The sequence below is a fragment of the Littorina saxatilis genome, linkage group LG4 (genome assembly GCF_037325665.1).
Source record: "Littorina saxatilis isolate snail1 linkage group LG4, US_GU_Lsax_2.0, whole genome shotgun sequence".
Taxonomy (NCBI): domain Eukaryota; kingdom Metazoa; phylum Mollusca; class Gastropoda; order Littorinimorpha; family Littorinidae; genus Littorina; species Littorina saxatilis.
In genome coordinates this window covers 40554340-40569339 of record NC_090248.1, presented here as the reverse complement: position 1 = coordinate 40569339, position 15000 = coordinate 40554340, and the positions used below count along the sequence as shown (strand labels likewise).

General features: G+C 44.0%; 1 protein-coding gene across 1 annotated transcript in view; it reads right to left on the bottom strand.

The window, feature by feature from the left end:
• The window catches only part of LOC138963675 (pleckstrin homology domain-containing family G member 7-like), a gene marked incomplete in the record, with an annotated part of 110215 nt that overhangs the window by 45392 nt on the left and 49823 nt on the right, over positions 1–15000 (bottom strand). The window contains 1 exon segment of the mRNA XM_070335523.1: positions 14479–14558. Coding sequence (XP_070191624.1) covers positions 14479–14558 — 80 coding nt within the window.

Sequence of the window (15000 nt, the reverse complement as noted above, 5' to 3'; positions counted from 1 at the left end):
GGAATAAGACAGAACAACTAAACAAACTTAGTGGTATGCGATGTTCTTGTCTTGAGGTGAGAGTGTTCCGGGGGCAAGTCAACTGATGCTGCACATTTCTTTGGCCTTTGGCGCATACTTTGGAAACCTATTTCACGTAATTATCAGGTGCAATCTTCCAGTTTATTTACCTAGGCTGATGCTTCAACTAATGTTACCTCCCCCCTCTTTCCGAACAAAAAAAAACCCCGTCACACATAAATGGATACTGTGACAGATATTAACACACACAGGCACACAGACACACGCTTGTACACATGCACACAGACACAGACGCACACACACACACACACGCACACAGACACAGACGCACACACACACACACACACACACACACACACACACACAATTCCCTCTAATACTCAGATAGGCATCGACGCACATAGGCACAGTCACACACAGACACAGACACACAGACAAACTGGCACACACACAAACACTAACACCCCCCCCCCCCACTCTCCCCCTCCACTTCCGCAGGCATTGCATCGTCCGAGATAGAAATTGTATAAGATTGCTCAGAGTGGGGCATCACTGATCATTAGCCCAGAAGGGGTCTAATTCGACGCAAAATGGGAGGCAATTCCCGTAGGTGCAATTCCAGAGGATGTTTTCCCTGATCACAGAAACGTGGCGGGTGCAGTTCGTAGTAGTAAACACATCACGCTCAACCTCGTACCACAGGCGGAAGGTATCGTTCACTGGACCACTACTTTCATAGAAAGACTACCCACTCCGATACGGCTGTAGTTCAGTTTCATTTCGGTAAGACTGGAAAAAAAAGTGTAATTCTTCGAGGCCATGATCAAAGGAAAATTTTACCTGGCTGCCTAGGTACAACAAGTGTTAAACAGCTGACAGCAAAGGGATACCGCGGTCGAGTGGCTATATTACAGTGTTCTTGATGGTTGAACGTGTAGCAAAGACCTGTACGTGTACGTGTAGATATTGTGTCACCCGTGACTCACTTTTTTCTCCAATGTTCCAAATGCATACGTTGTTTTGCTCCCACCAAGACTGCAGATCTTGGCAAACGCGTGAGGGTAAAACCTAGATTTGATGACGCTACACGGGGGACACCCCGAAGCGTCCCGGTACCAAAGCGTCCCAGTTCCGAAGCGTCCCGGTACCAAAGCGTCCCAGTTCCGAAGCGTCCCGGTACCAAAGCGTCCCGGTACCGAAGCGTCCCGGTACCAAAGCGTCCCGGTACCGAAGCGTCCCACTATAACGCGTCACAGGACTTGGACTTTTTTTTTTAAACCTTGACCAAGATACAAGTTAAACGAAGATACAAGTTGACGGCGCCTAAGCCTCTAGGGGGGTCCGGGGGCATGCCCCCCCGGAATTTTTTTTTATCCAAAGAAGAAAAATAGAGCTATCTGGTGCATGCATCCTGAGCCAATAAATTACCTCTTTTTTGGGGGGGTGGGGGGTGGGGGGGTTACGTAACCCGTGTAACCCCCCCAGATCCGCCCTTGTTGACCTTGATTTGATCTTGACTTGACTAACCATATTTATTTTTTTAAAATTTAATCTTGACCTTGATTTGACCTTAACTTCACTGATTTTTTTAATTTTGCACAGACCTTGATTTGCTTTTGGTAAAAAAAAATTCACTTTTTGCCCAACTTTTCCCCAACTTTACTTTAGATCTGTACTCACATTGCACCAATTTAGAAATACTGTACCCGTGTGGACAAGTTCGGGGGAAAAGTCCGGAGGCTTCCGTTCACAAGAGGGATATGTCTGTTATCACACAAGCTTTCTGGCTTCACTAAGCGTGAGCGTCGGAAAAAGTCTTTTCAGTACTGTTCTGCCTCCGACTTTTAAATTGTATCATTTGGGTTAATTTGGGTTTGTTTGGGTTCATTTGGGTAATAAAAAACGCTCGCGCTGGACCCGAGTACTCTTCAGACTGGCTCGCTCCCCCAGTATGACAGTTTTTGTCTTGTGCACGTTTAAGACCAAGTGATTGCTCTGTGTGCCAGGCATTCCCTTTGCTTTATAAATACATTGGCATGCGAGCCGAGGATGTGCGTGGTGACTGGTACCGGGACGCTTCGGCACCGGGACGCTTCGGTACCGGGACGCTTCGTGCCCTACTGCGCGGGAGCGTCCCGAAGCGTCCCGGTACCAAAGCGTCCCGGTACCCCTGTGACGCGTTATAGTGGGACGCTTCGGTACCGGGACGCTTCGGCACCGGGACGCTTCGGTACCGGGACGCTTCGGTACCGGGACGCTTCGTGATGTACCCCGCTACACGTACACGTTCCCGTATACGTCCTGAAAAGTGCTGATCTAGATCTTGCTAATTTACACGTTGCGTAACGTGTATATGTCATCCATATTGCCATTGTTGCTTTTCGCACCATTTTGCTTCCAGTAAACGGTAACTGCATCTGCAGTTTCTGTCTCAAGAAACCAAAGAAGAAACCAACCAACCAACTCACAAGCTAGACAGAAACAGACGACATCCACATTGGCAAATCACACTGATTTTTAATCCCTCAAACCAGACCTTGTCACTTTGTTGTCAAGCTTCTTCCGTAGTCAGCATGCAATTCGCACAGAAATGTCATAGCTTTCGATCGAGCAAATAGGTGAAAGAAACCTTGACACTAAGGAAGGGGAAAAACAAGAAGACCATGACACACAAACCCTGAACATATTGTAAACAAGCAAGGGAATAATTCACAGGGGCCAGTGCAAGCTAACGTATACTTGATGGTTGCAATAACTTCGATCGACCAAAGTGGTGACAGAAAACTTGACACTAAGAATGGAGAACAACAAGAAGCCCACGATACAGAAACCGCGAACAGATAATAAACAAGCAAAAGTTGGTTATTATTGTTGATTGTCTCTTCAGCAGTTAGTGCGATTCGAGAGACCGGCACGGTTGGCCTAGTGGTAAGGCGTCCGCCCCGTGAGCGGGAGGTCGTGGGTTCGAACCCCGGCCGGGTCATACCTAAGACTTTAAAATTGGCAATCTAGTGGCTGCTCCGCCTGGCGTCTGGCATTATGGGGTTAGTGCTAGGACTGGTTGGTCCGGTGTCAGAATAATGTGACTGGGTGAGACATGAAGCCTGTGCTGCGACTTCTGTCTTGTGTGTGGCGCACGTTATATGTCAAAGCAGCACCGCCCTGATATGGCCCTTCGTGGTCGGCTGGGCGTTAAGCAAACAAACAAACAAGCTATTCGAGACGAGCAAGCCAGGGATTAATACACGGGGGAAAGCTATCGTGCACTAGATGGTTGCCAAAACCTTTGATCGAGTCAAATGGTGAAAGAAACCTTGACACTAAGAAAGGAAAACAACAAGAGGACCACGATACACAAACCTTGAATAGATACTAAACAAGCCAAGGAATAATACACAGGGGCAAGCCAACGTATACTTGATGAATGCCATAGCTTTCGATCGAGCAAAATGGTGAAAGAAACCTTGACTATAAGAAAAGGGGAAAACAACAAGACAATCAACCTTAGACAGATAGTAAACAAGCCAGGGAATAATACACAGGGGCAGGCTAACGTATACTTGATGGTTGCCACAGCTTTCGATGAAGCAAAATGGTGAAAGAAACCTTGACTATAAGAAAAGGGAAAAACAACAGTAATATGAACCTTGGACAGACAGTAAACAAGCCAGGGAATAATACACATTGGACATTGCAAGCTAACGTATACTTGATGGTTGCCATAGCTTTCGATCAAGCAAAATGGTGAAAGAAACCTTGACTATAAGAAAAGGGGAAAACAACATGACCATCAACCTTATACAGATAGTAAACAAGCCAAGGAATAATACACAGGGGCAGGCTAACGTATACTTGATGGTTGCCATGATTTCGATCTAGCAAAATGGTGAAAGAAACCTTGACACTAAGAAAGGAGAAAAACACAAACCTTGAATAGATAGTAAACAAGCCAAGGAATAATACACAGGGGCAGGCTAACGTATACTTGATGGTTGCCGGTCAATCGGAAGATGGTGTGTCTGTACGCCATTCCAAGCAAGTGCTCCCTTCAGAACTAAGCATGAAAAATCAGCGGTTCACGAGATAAACCTCCTCCCACGCAAACAAATCGTTACTCTGTTACATCGACGGGAGTCCTGCTTATTAAAGCATCCGTGATTCACAGTGGTCTGTGTAATCTGCACTATTAACGTTGATTCTTATTCATGGCAGCGCGTTCACAACAACGCAGGTGTAAAGTAGCTGTACCAGCAGCGCAACCCCCTTTTAAAAACCTCCTGTTTAAGACTTTCCCCCTTGTTTTCTCAGATTGCCCGTGTTTAACGTCTGTAAACATACCTCCTTGTTAAGACTCTCTTTCTTTCAAGAAGTGATTGCCCTCGATGTTCCCGAGGTCTCAAATGGGAGATACCATAGTAATTGTAATAATTCCAATGAAGGGTGTAAGCTGTCAATACATCGAGACGACGGTGTCAACTAAAGCTAAGCCCTTTGCCTTTGGCGACGAAGAAAGTGTCTGCTGCACAGATTTTACGAGTTCATGATAGTAGAAATGTTTGCCTCCAAGCCTGGAAATAAAGAAAACGGCAGAATATCGGCGAATCACTCTAACTGTTTACACGGCGATTAATTTGCAGCGACTTATTACTGACCAAAATAGTCCTGAAGTCTGTCAAAAGTCAATTACAAATTGGCACACCAACAACACTTTTCTTCAACATACTAATTACAATTGATATAAAGCGGTGATCTACGAATGTTCGCTTCTGTTGCTCGCGCACACCAATCCTGAGGCATAGAATCAGACTACCGTATACAAAGTCATCTTGGCTGATAAAATCTTGGACGAGATAGAGCTGGAGCGTGCCTATTCAGCTGAGAAGAAGATAGCTTCTGGGGCATTGAAAAGAAGAAGATAACCTCATTACTTTATTCAACGAACTTGGGATTCCAGTTTGATATTTCTCAGCTATTTCCACGCCAGTCGGTGCTGAATGCCAAGTTCGAATTGAGCAAGCTTATATCGTAGACCTATCCCTCTAAGAAGTTTTATTTCAAGATAGCTCGACATCAACAGGACCATTCTCTCGCTGTATCTGGGAAGAATCGAACGAGGCGAAATCAGTGTATATGAGAATGAGAAAGAAAAGACTTTATGTTTGTTTGAAATAAAGTAGGAGCTTGTATGCTCGACCGGTGTACGATTATATCCAGTATTTACTTATTATAACAAATGCATTATTGGAAATTACCATTTAAAGCCATCAGTACTTTTAAAGACAACATAACAACACATGTTATTCAGTTTACTAATTGAACATGTAGACAATTGTTATGGCACCAAGAGGGCATCACTACACTCAACTCAGATAATAATAAAACAACAGCAACAACAGCAACAAACAACAACGAAAAACAACAACTCTTTATCTATCTCTTGGGCGGTATTACGAGAAAAATATATACTTATTCGCATGACGATAACAACACATTTCATGGCGACTGACTAACATACAAATATATTCCAATTCAAATCTCAGTTATAACGATGCAAAAGTCGGCAAGTATTACAAAAATACTGGCATCTTACCTGCTTGATAAAACCACCAAATGCCATGTCGACTAACAAATAGAGAATTTATTTTCCTATTACAATCTCATTTTTGAGGATGGAAAAGTCGGCTTAGTTTTACGAAAATATTGGCACTGTATATGCATGCCAAATCCAGCACATTCCATGTCTACTGACAAACATACAAATCCAAATCTGTTCCTAATAAGATCTCAGCCATGAGGATACAAAAGTCGGTAATTCTGAGAAGAAAAAAAGACCCTTTCATCAACCTATTTCTGTAACCATGGAACCAGTACTGCTTACATTAATGAGAATCAACGCACTTCATCTCAGGAGCTCTACATTTGTAAAGTGCATTTCAGGATTATACACAATGGCTGTTATACGTTAGCGTTCGGCCAATACGGCTATACACTCTCTAATCTGAGATAGACGTCAATATAAGTCGACTGAACTCAGTCCGCAGTAAGTGACAATCCCCATCTTACTCAACAAGAAGGGTCGACCAAATAATTAAGTTATTCTGATAGAAACGTACCTCCCACAGCTCATCTGCAGTATCCTTCCTTCGTAGGAGGATAAACCCCGTGGTTGTAAGTGGAAAACCTGGCAGCTCTACATGTAAAGAGCCCGAAGTTGACATCGTGAAGACTTCTTAAGCCCGTTCTTAATTGAGCCCGAACTCGACTCTGTGACAGTGCCGCCTCAACTTTCACAAAAAGCCGGATATGACGTCATCAAAAACATTTATTGCGAAGTCTTTTTACCAAAAACTAAGTGCCAAAGCTTCGTGCGGCAAGCTTCGCGAAGTATACTTCGCTTTGTCGATTTCGCCCAGTTAAGGACAGGCTTTAACCGGCACGGTAGGCCTAGTGGTAAGGCGTCCGCCCCGTGATCGGGAGGTCGTGGGTTCGAACCCCGGCCGGGTCATACCTAAGACTTTAAAATTGGCAATCTAGTGGCTGCTCCGCCTGGCGACTAGCATTATGGGGTTAGTGCTAGGACTGGTTGGTCCGGTGTCAGAATAATGTGACTGGGTGAGACATGAAGCCTGTGCTGCGACTTCTGTCTTGTGTGTGGCGCGCGTTATATGTCAAAACAGCACCGCCCTGATATGGCCCTTCGTGGTCGGCTGGGCGTTAAGCAAACAAACAAACAAACAAAAAGACAGGCTTTACCGAAAATTCAATGCCAAAGCTTCGTGCAGCGAGATTAGTGGAGTAGACTTCGCCCCATTAATATCTGGTTTAGGAGTTACGAATAAACCCAATCTTACACAAGACGAACGAACCAAGCCATTGAGTTATTCTGGTAGAAACATACCTCGGGCTCATCTCATCTGACGGAGTACTCTTGTAGGCAAATAAACTACCATGTACGTGGTTCTGTCAAGAAACTCTAACCTGAACAATATTATCATCTTGTAGGCAAATAAAGTCTGTGCTTCCGTTAAGAAAATCTAACAGGAAAACGAGTGATCGTGTTTGCCATCCAAAGTAACCGACAAACCAGGGTCTGGCTTTATCACAAACTGAACACTTACTTAGCGTGTTAAGTCTGACAACAAAGTACACCAAAGCGCTGGTTTATATACATTTGTAGCGGGGAAAAAAACGGACCGCAGAAACACAAGCCTGGAGCCCTGACCCGTTGACCACTTCATTTCTGGTATGCTCAGAACTAAACCCGTAAAATACCAAACCTACCGGTTATGCCAACTTGGTATGCATATCATATTCTGACAAAATAATGCACAAAAGGATGACTGCATCACATTTAACCTATCGACCAAGCAAGCTGAAACTAGACCTATTCATGTGTATTCAAAGCATGCCATGTTCCTACTTTATACAGTAAACCTACCATATTTCTGAAGATATAGATTCAAGCACTCGACCTCCTCCTCGCAATCTCTCCCAGGATTACACAGAAAGGGTACGCAACTCCACAGGAATCCTCAGATTCCCAAAGGGACAGAACTCAGCATGGTACATCCAATTCAAATCGCGACCGCCATCGTGGAAGTCATCGATAGGAAATGAATAATGCGGTAACGCTGCTGCCAATGTTATTAAGCAGGCAGACCAGGGGCCCTGAATAACCGGCAGTGCAAATGCTATAGAGCGTTGACCGAATCAATCGAATGACCACAGAGGTCAGTTCAAATGGCCGGGCATCGGGCATCGGTTGAGCAGTTTCTTTCCAGCTGCAATAGAATCCCTCACTACTCATCCTTCTTTCCCCTCCCCTCTCCTCACCCAACAGTTGTCCCTTCAATACATTTTCTCTCGATCTCCAATAGAACTATTACCCTCCTCATGCCTCATGCTCGTTCCCCTCCAACTTCTGCCTCCCCCTCTCCCCCCCCCCCCCCTGTCTCATCGGAACAGTTTCTCGATCTCTCGATTTCAAATAGACCCCTCCTCATCCTCCTCGCACTCTCCAGCCTCTGCCTTCTCCCTCTCCCCCTTTCTGCCTCATCAGAACAGTTTCTCTCGTTTTCAAATAGACCCCCACCTCACCCTCATCGCCCCCTCCAATCTCTGCCTTCTCCCTCTCCCCCCTCCTGCCTCATCAGAACTGTTTCTCTCGATCTCTAATAGCCCCCCTCCTCATGCTCCTCGCCCCCTCCAACCCCTGCCTCCCCCCTCCCCTATACTGTCTCATTGGAACAGTTTCTCGATCTCTCGATTTCAAATAGACCCCCTCCTCATCCTCCTCGCCCCCTCCAACCTCTGCCTCCTCCCTCTCCCTCCTACTGTCTCATCAGAACAGTTTCTCTCGATCTCCAAAAGAACTACTCTCCTCCTCATCCGCGTTCCCCTGCAACCTCTGCCCCCCCCCCCCCCCCTCACCTCCTCTACTGTCTCATCGGAACAGTTTCTCTCGATCTCCAACACCCACCCCCCTCCCACCCCCTTCTCATCCTCCTCCCCCTTTCACACACCTTCACCTCCCCCTTCCCTAACTGCCTCATCAATGCAAATGGCTGATTGTACTTCTGTCATAGCGGAGGGGTCATGGCCGAGCGTAAGAAGACGTGATTGGGAAATTGGGAGACAATGAAGAAACTAGGGGATTGGGAGGGAGGCAGGGGGTTGGGGGAATGGGTGGGTAGGTATTTGGGTGTGATTAAGGTGGGGGGGGGGGTGGCTGGAGGTTGGATGGGTTTATGGTGCAGGTACTACGTGCTCATCATCATCATCATCATCATCATCATCATCATCATCATCATCATCATCATCATCATCATCATCATCATCATCTTCATCATCATCACCACAATCTGTTGGTTTCAAATACTGAAAGGATTATTTTGTGTGCGTCCTTAAAGGCAACGAATAAAACAACACTAAGCTTCTACTCGAAACAGCGAGGCAAGTTCCGACCCCAGCGAACGCGTTCAACTTTAGCATCTTGAGGCATCTGGATATTTGAGGTATTCGTAAGTGAAGAATTCATGTGCTTTATCGGCGAGAGCCACGAGGGCAACAGCAAGCTTGACTCTCACAACGAAAATAGAACCGTTCGTTTCCATGGTATTATGATAGACAAAACGGATCACAAACGTTGATTTGTTTTCTACGACCTTGCTGCCTCTGTAGAATTGCTTCAGGATTGACTGCTTTCTACTGCCGAGACAAGCATGCAGATCACCAAATCGCAGCGAATGCTGACCCGCAGAAAGAATTCGAGGACGGAGGAGGGAAGTCCTGTATCGATCGAACTTGTCACTTACATTCCTAAATTTCACTGGTCAAACTTGTGAAAGGTCTGCTTTGAAGACCCTTGCGCCCAGGACTTTTGAAAGGTCTGCTTTGAGGACCCTTGCGCCCAGGACTTTTGAAAGGTCTGCTTTGAGGACCCTTGTGCCCAGGACTTTTGAAAGGTCTGCTTTGAGGACCCTTGTGCCCAGGACTTTTGAAAGGTCTGCTTTGAGGACCCTTGCGCCCAGGACTTTTGAAAGGTCTGCTTTGAGGACCCTTGTGCCCAGGACTTTTGAAAGGTCTGCTTTGAGGACCCTTGTGCCCAGGACTTTTGAAAGGTCTGCTTTGAAGACCCTTGCGCCCAGGACTTTTGAAAGAATGTGTCTCTGCCCCCTCCCACAGTAAAGTTTAATTTTCGCTAAGTTTGATTCAGTTCTACTAAAGAATCGTTAACCTCATTTTTCCTCATAATACCTTCTTCTTCTTCTTCTGCGTTCGTGGGCTGAAACTCCCACGTACACTCGTGTTTTTTGCACGAGTGGAATTTTACGTGTCTGACCGTTTTTTACCCCGCCATTTAGGCAGCCATACGCCGTTTTCGGAGGAAGCATGCTGGGTATTTTCGTGTTTCTATAACCCACCGAACTCTGACATGGATTACAGGATCTTTTTCGTGCGCACTTGGTCTTGTGCTTGCGTGTACACACGGGGGTGTTCGGACACCGAGGAGAGTCTGCACACAAAGTTGACTCTTAGAAATAAATCTCTCGCCGAACGTGGGGACGAACTCACGCTGACAGCGGCCAACTGGATACAAATCCAGCGCGCTACCGACTGAGCTACATCCCCGCCCGCTCATAATACCAATACTTGTAAGTTTTTGATGTCTTCAAACTTAACGATCACTGCCGGACCCTGCGCAAGATTTATTATGGAGAGGAAATAAAACCTGTTTAATTAATTAAAACCACAATTTTCCAAATTTTGAAGCATCATTCTAATACACTAGCTTCACTTAAAGGCAAAGTCTCAGCGCAAAAAAAAAAAGAGTTTAGAAGTGAAAACTAGTTCAACATTTTACACTAACAATATCACAAACTGATGCATTCTTGATGAGACTAAATGTTTTAATATCCCTTCACGCCATGTGTTTTATTCTTGGTCATCCTAACATCAGAACGTTCTTGTTTCACTTTCCGATGACACCTAACATTTTCTTGTTCAGGTGGAATGCATTGGACAAGTTTGTGAAAGTCTGAGGTGCCAGGTCGATTTGTTACCCCCCCCCAAAAAAAAACCCAAAAAACCCCAAAAAAAACCCAACAAATATAGTGTGTTATAATTTTGTCAATAACAACGTTCCAACAACTTACCTTTTTTGTTTTTTCACTCTCTGATGACAGATATTTGCAAAACTGATAAGATTCTAGTGCTGCACACTGTTTACATTTTGTGTGTGCTCTCAGTTCTCGTTAGTCTCTTGGTCGTACTGCATCTATCGGTAGCCATCCATTTTGCCCCATTTCCCTTTCGCCCCATTTCCCTTTCACCCCAAGCCATATTGCCCCAGAGTCACTTCGCCCCATTTTCGCCCCACTTTCCCAAAAGGAAATGGGGCGAAGTGGTTGTGAACTCATCTATCTCATGCATTCTTTTGACCTAGGCCATTCTTTTCTCGGAACTAATTTTAATTACTGTGACAGCAAGACAGAATGGGGTGCAAACCCAGACGCCACCGGTGACCTAAAACTCTCAATGATGGTATATCTGAATTTATTATTTCGAGATGGTATTTTGTTCTGGACCAGGGCAAAGTCGTTGACCACATTCCATGCTGTGTCTCAAGCTCTATCAAGTCAGCGGTCAATCTCATAGTTCTTAAAGCTGGGGCAACCTAAAACATGCCTTATCGATGAGTTAAAGTAAGCCGCGGGAAGGACTGTGCCTCCAAGGGATGACCACAAACAACACCATCACAATCATCATCATCATCATCATCATCATCATCATCATCATCATCATCATCATCATCATCATCATCATCATCAACAACATCAACAACATCATCATTATCATCCACAACTCACCTGCTAATGGTGTGGGAAAGGGAAGAGAAACAGAAAGTGGAGGATCGGGATTTTTGAGGCGAGGCGGACAGTCCCAAAGGCAAATAATTTCTTGTCCCCACTATACTCTCCTCTCTCTTCGTGGCCATGTTTTTGTTTTGCAGTCCCGTTCACGATTCTTTCTTTCCAAGGGATGTGGTTCTGTTTTAAGCTAAGGTTCCACTTTCACGAATATTTTTGCGAACCACAACGAGTTACTATGATTTTGCCACAACGTACGATGTTTGCCACGAATGATTGCGAAAAATCGGCCGAACAAGAACGAAATAATACGAACCACAACGACCTCGGCGATTATCTCCACGAATCCCAAATCGTTGTAGTTCGCAGTCAAAATTCGTTACTGTAGGAACCTGGGCTTTAGTGAACGTTCATTGATTCATGCTCTGCGAGTCTCTCGGATTTTCTGAAAGTATAATTATAGTTCTCTGCGACTAGCTTCCCTTGGGAGAGTTTTCTTCTGGTCTCTTCTGAAATCTTCTGAAATCGGATTTTCCGAGATTCAGAAATTAGCTGTATTCGAACTCCTCTTCCGCGTCGTGTTCTTTTTCCTTTGTCTTTCTCTCTGAATTCATACACTTTTTTTCTCAGGTCTTCTGATATTTTCTACACAACTGATGGTTCAGATGGTTTCCAATGTTCACCCTTTACTGTCTGCCTTGTCGCTTCCACCGCCTATTTTATAGTCTGTTGTTGTTTGTCTTTAAAGACGGGTATGATACACCTGCGGTGAATGGTTTTACATAGACACAAAAACAACCCCCCCCCTTAAAAAAAATCAGCCCAGAGGTTTCTATTTCCTGCGTTCAGTGATTGGAACTAAAGGCGTAGACTAGAGGATAACTAAATATTGTCTCATGCGAAGACACTCAAAACACGCACACCGACAGAGATAGCACAGTCAACGACCTCACCTTATTTATCTTACCTATGTGACAGCCATCATCCACGTCGCACCAACACCATGTCTCTATTTATTTGTGCATCTTTACTGTTTCTCCTCTCAAAAACACATTTATTGACGTCATTCATATTTTTTTTCAAATAATGTTATAAACAAATCACACGGACCTTTTTACATTTAGTCAAGTTTTGACTAAATGCTTCAACATAGAAGGGGAATCGAGACGAGGGTGGTGATGTATGTGTGTGTGTGTGTGTATTGTATATACATCGATTCCGAAAAAACTGCTAGACAGATCTTCTTGAAATTTCACATGAGAGTTCCTGGGTGTGATATCCCCAAACTTGTTTTTCATTTTTTTAATAAATATCTCTGATGACGTCATATCCGGCTTTTTGTGAAAGTTGAGGCCGCACTGTCACGCCCTCATTTTTCAATCAAGTTGATTGAAATTTTGGTCAAGTAATTCTTCGACGAAGTCCGGACTATGGGATTGCATTTCAGCTTTGGAGCTTAAAAATTAGTTAATTAGTTAGCTCATTAAAGTTGTCATTAAAATCGAAATTTTACTAACAGATTTAAAAATGAATGCATCGTATTCCTCAATTTCTCCTGAATCCAAAAAGTATATACATATAATATGTTTACTCTAAAAATGTGCTCAGAATTACAGAAAATAGGTTAAGTAAGTACTGCGTTCGCACGCTACGCGGAGACGAGCGTCACCCTTCTGGGTCTTTTGATGTGGTTAGTCGAGACTATCTTAAAATAGTCTTGTAGTCTCGGCGATGACTGATTTTTGGTGTTAATATGTTTTTTTGACAGCTTGACTAAATGTTTTTATATCGCTTCACGCGACTTGTTTTCTTTGAGGTGGTCAAAATCAACCATATGAGGCACCAGCACATAACCACACACGAGTGGTGTTTTTAGCAAAAAAACAAATCGCCGCAGACATTTTTTTTAAAATCAGCACACATTCTGCAGTATGTTTTCCTCCTAAGCATCGCATCGACCGATGTCATATCAAAAACTAAAACACAAAAACAACCACCACTTCATCAGCAAAACAAACAGGCAAATCTAGATATTTGGAACTCAACACTACCGAACAGATTTTGTTCAATGTAAATGTTCTACGGTAAGTTTTGTTTCTGTTCAAAATCACAGCAAACCTACCAGAGAACGTCGCAAAAGTACTCGCGCCAACAATGTAACAGCGCTTGTCACAAGATCCAAATCTGAAAACGTACAAGAAAACCAGCGGCGAAGCCAAAGATCGACCTTGATCATCTAATTATATCTATCGACGTTTTAATCAGTGTGTGAACAAAAGAAATAGCGACTGCCGTGCATTACCCCCATTATTGTATTGTCTGTCTTTCGTCTGTCGTTATCCTGTTTTTGTTTGTGATAATTATGTGAGTGAACGTTAAGAAAGATGTGTGTGTGTGGTATTACCATTATGCCATTAGCGTATGTCTTGGGTTCTTACGAAATTAATTGACGCACAGGTTACAGTTTGGTTCAAACAGCAATCACGAACCCCCCCCCCCCACCCCCTCCCCCCACATCCACAAGCATTCATCCCAACTATACTCCTGTATAGACATCTGTCTTTTTACATTTAGTCAAGTTTTGACTTTTAGTTTTTAGTTTTAGGCCGACAGATTCATATAATGTTTTGATATCACTTCACGCGACATGTTTTCAATGTGTTTGCATGGCTGTATGTAAAGGAGGGCGTGACAGTGCTGCCTCAACTTTCATCAAAAACATTTATTGAAAAAATGAAAACCATATCTTGGGATATCATACCCAGGAAGTCTCATGAATGTGAAGTTTCATGAAGATCGGTCCAGTAGTTTTCTCAGAATCGCTTTATACTCACACAGACATACACACATACACCACGACCCTCGTTTCGATTCCCCGTCTATGTTAAAACATTTAGTCAAAACTTGACTAAATGTAAAAAGTAACAACGTCCCCTGAAATAAACAGAGAGACAGGCAGACAGATAGACCGACAGACAGATAGACAGCCAGCCAGACAGACAGAAAGAAAGAAAGACAGACAGACAGACAGACAGACAGAAAGAAAGACAGACAGACAGATAGACAACCAAAAATAATATCCACTTACGTCGCGCCTTCTCCCTCGTCACACGAATTGCTGGGCGAGTGTTCTGGCGACAGTGTTGTCGGTGACACGTCCCCACAGTTCTGAAAAAAATATTTTCATTTTCATCAGCGAAACGCATTTCAATCTACTAATCTAAAAATAAAAATAGCATCATTTACTTCTGCGAAAAGCATTTCGATCTACTTGTTACACAGAAAATACAAACGAGCAGTTGTTCATAACTAGAAACGATTGAACAATTTTTAAGGGCATGTTGACTTGGTGCAGAGAGGATGATTGAAGTGTAGTTGCTGGTGATGTGCTTATTCCCTTCATTGCTCTTCTGCCCTCCCCCCCCATTTCATTAAACAAACCAAAATTAAAACAGAAAAACAAAGGCGAGAATGTGTAATGTGACAGTAGGGCAATACAAGGAACAGCTCCACCAACGCAAGGGAGGTAGCACCACACAGACGATTTTCCCTGAACAACTCCCACGAGTTCTTTCCCTTGCACCGAGAAACCGAGGACCATGCACAGCAT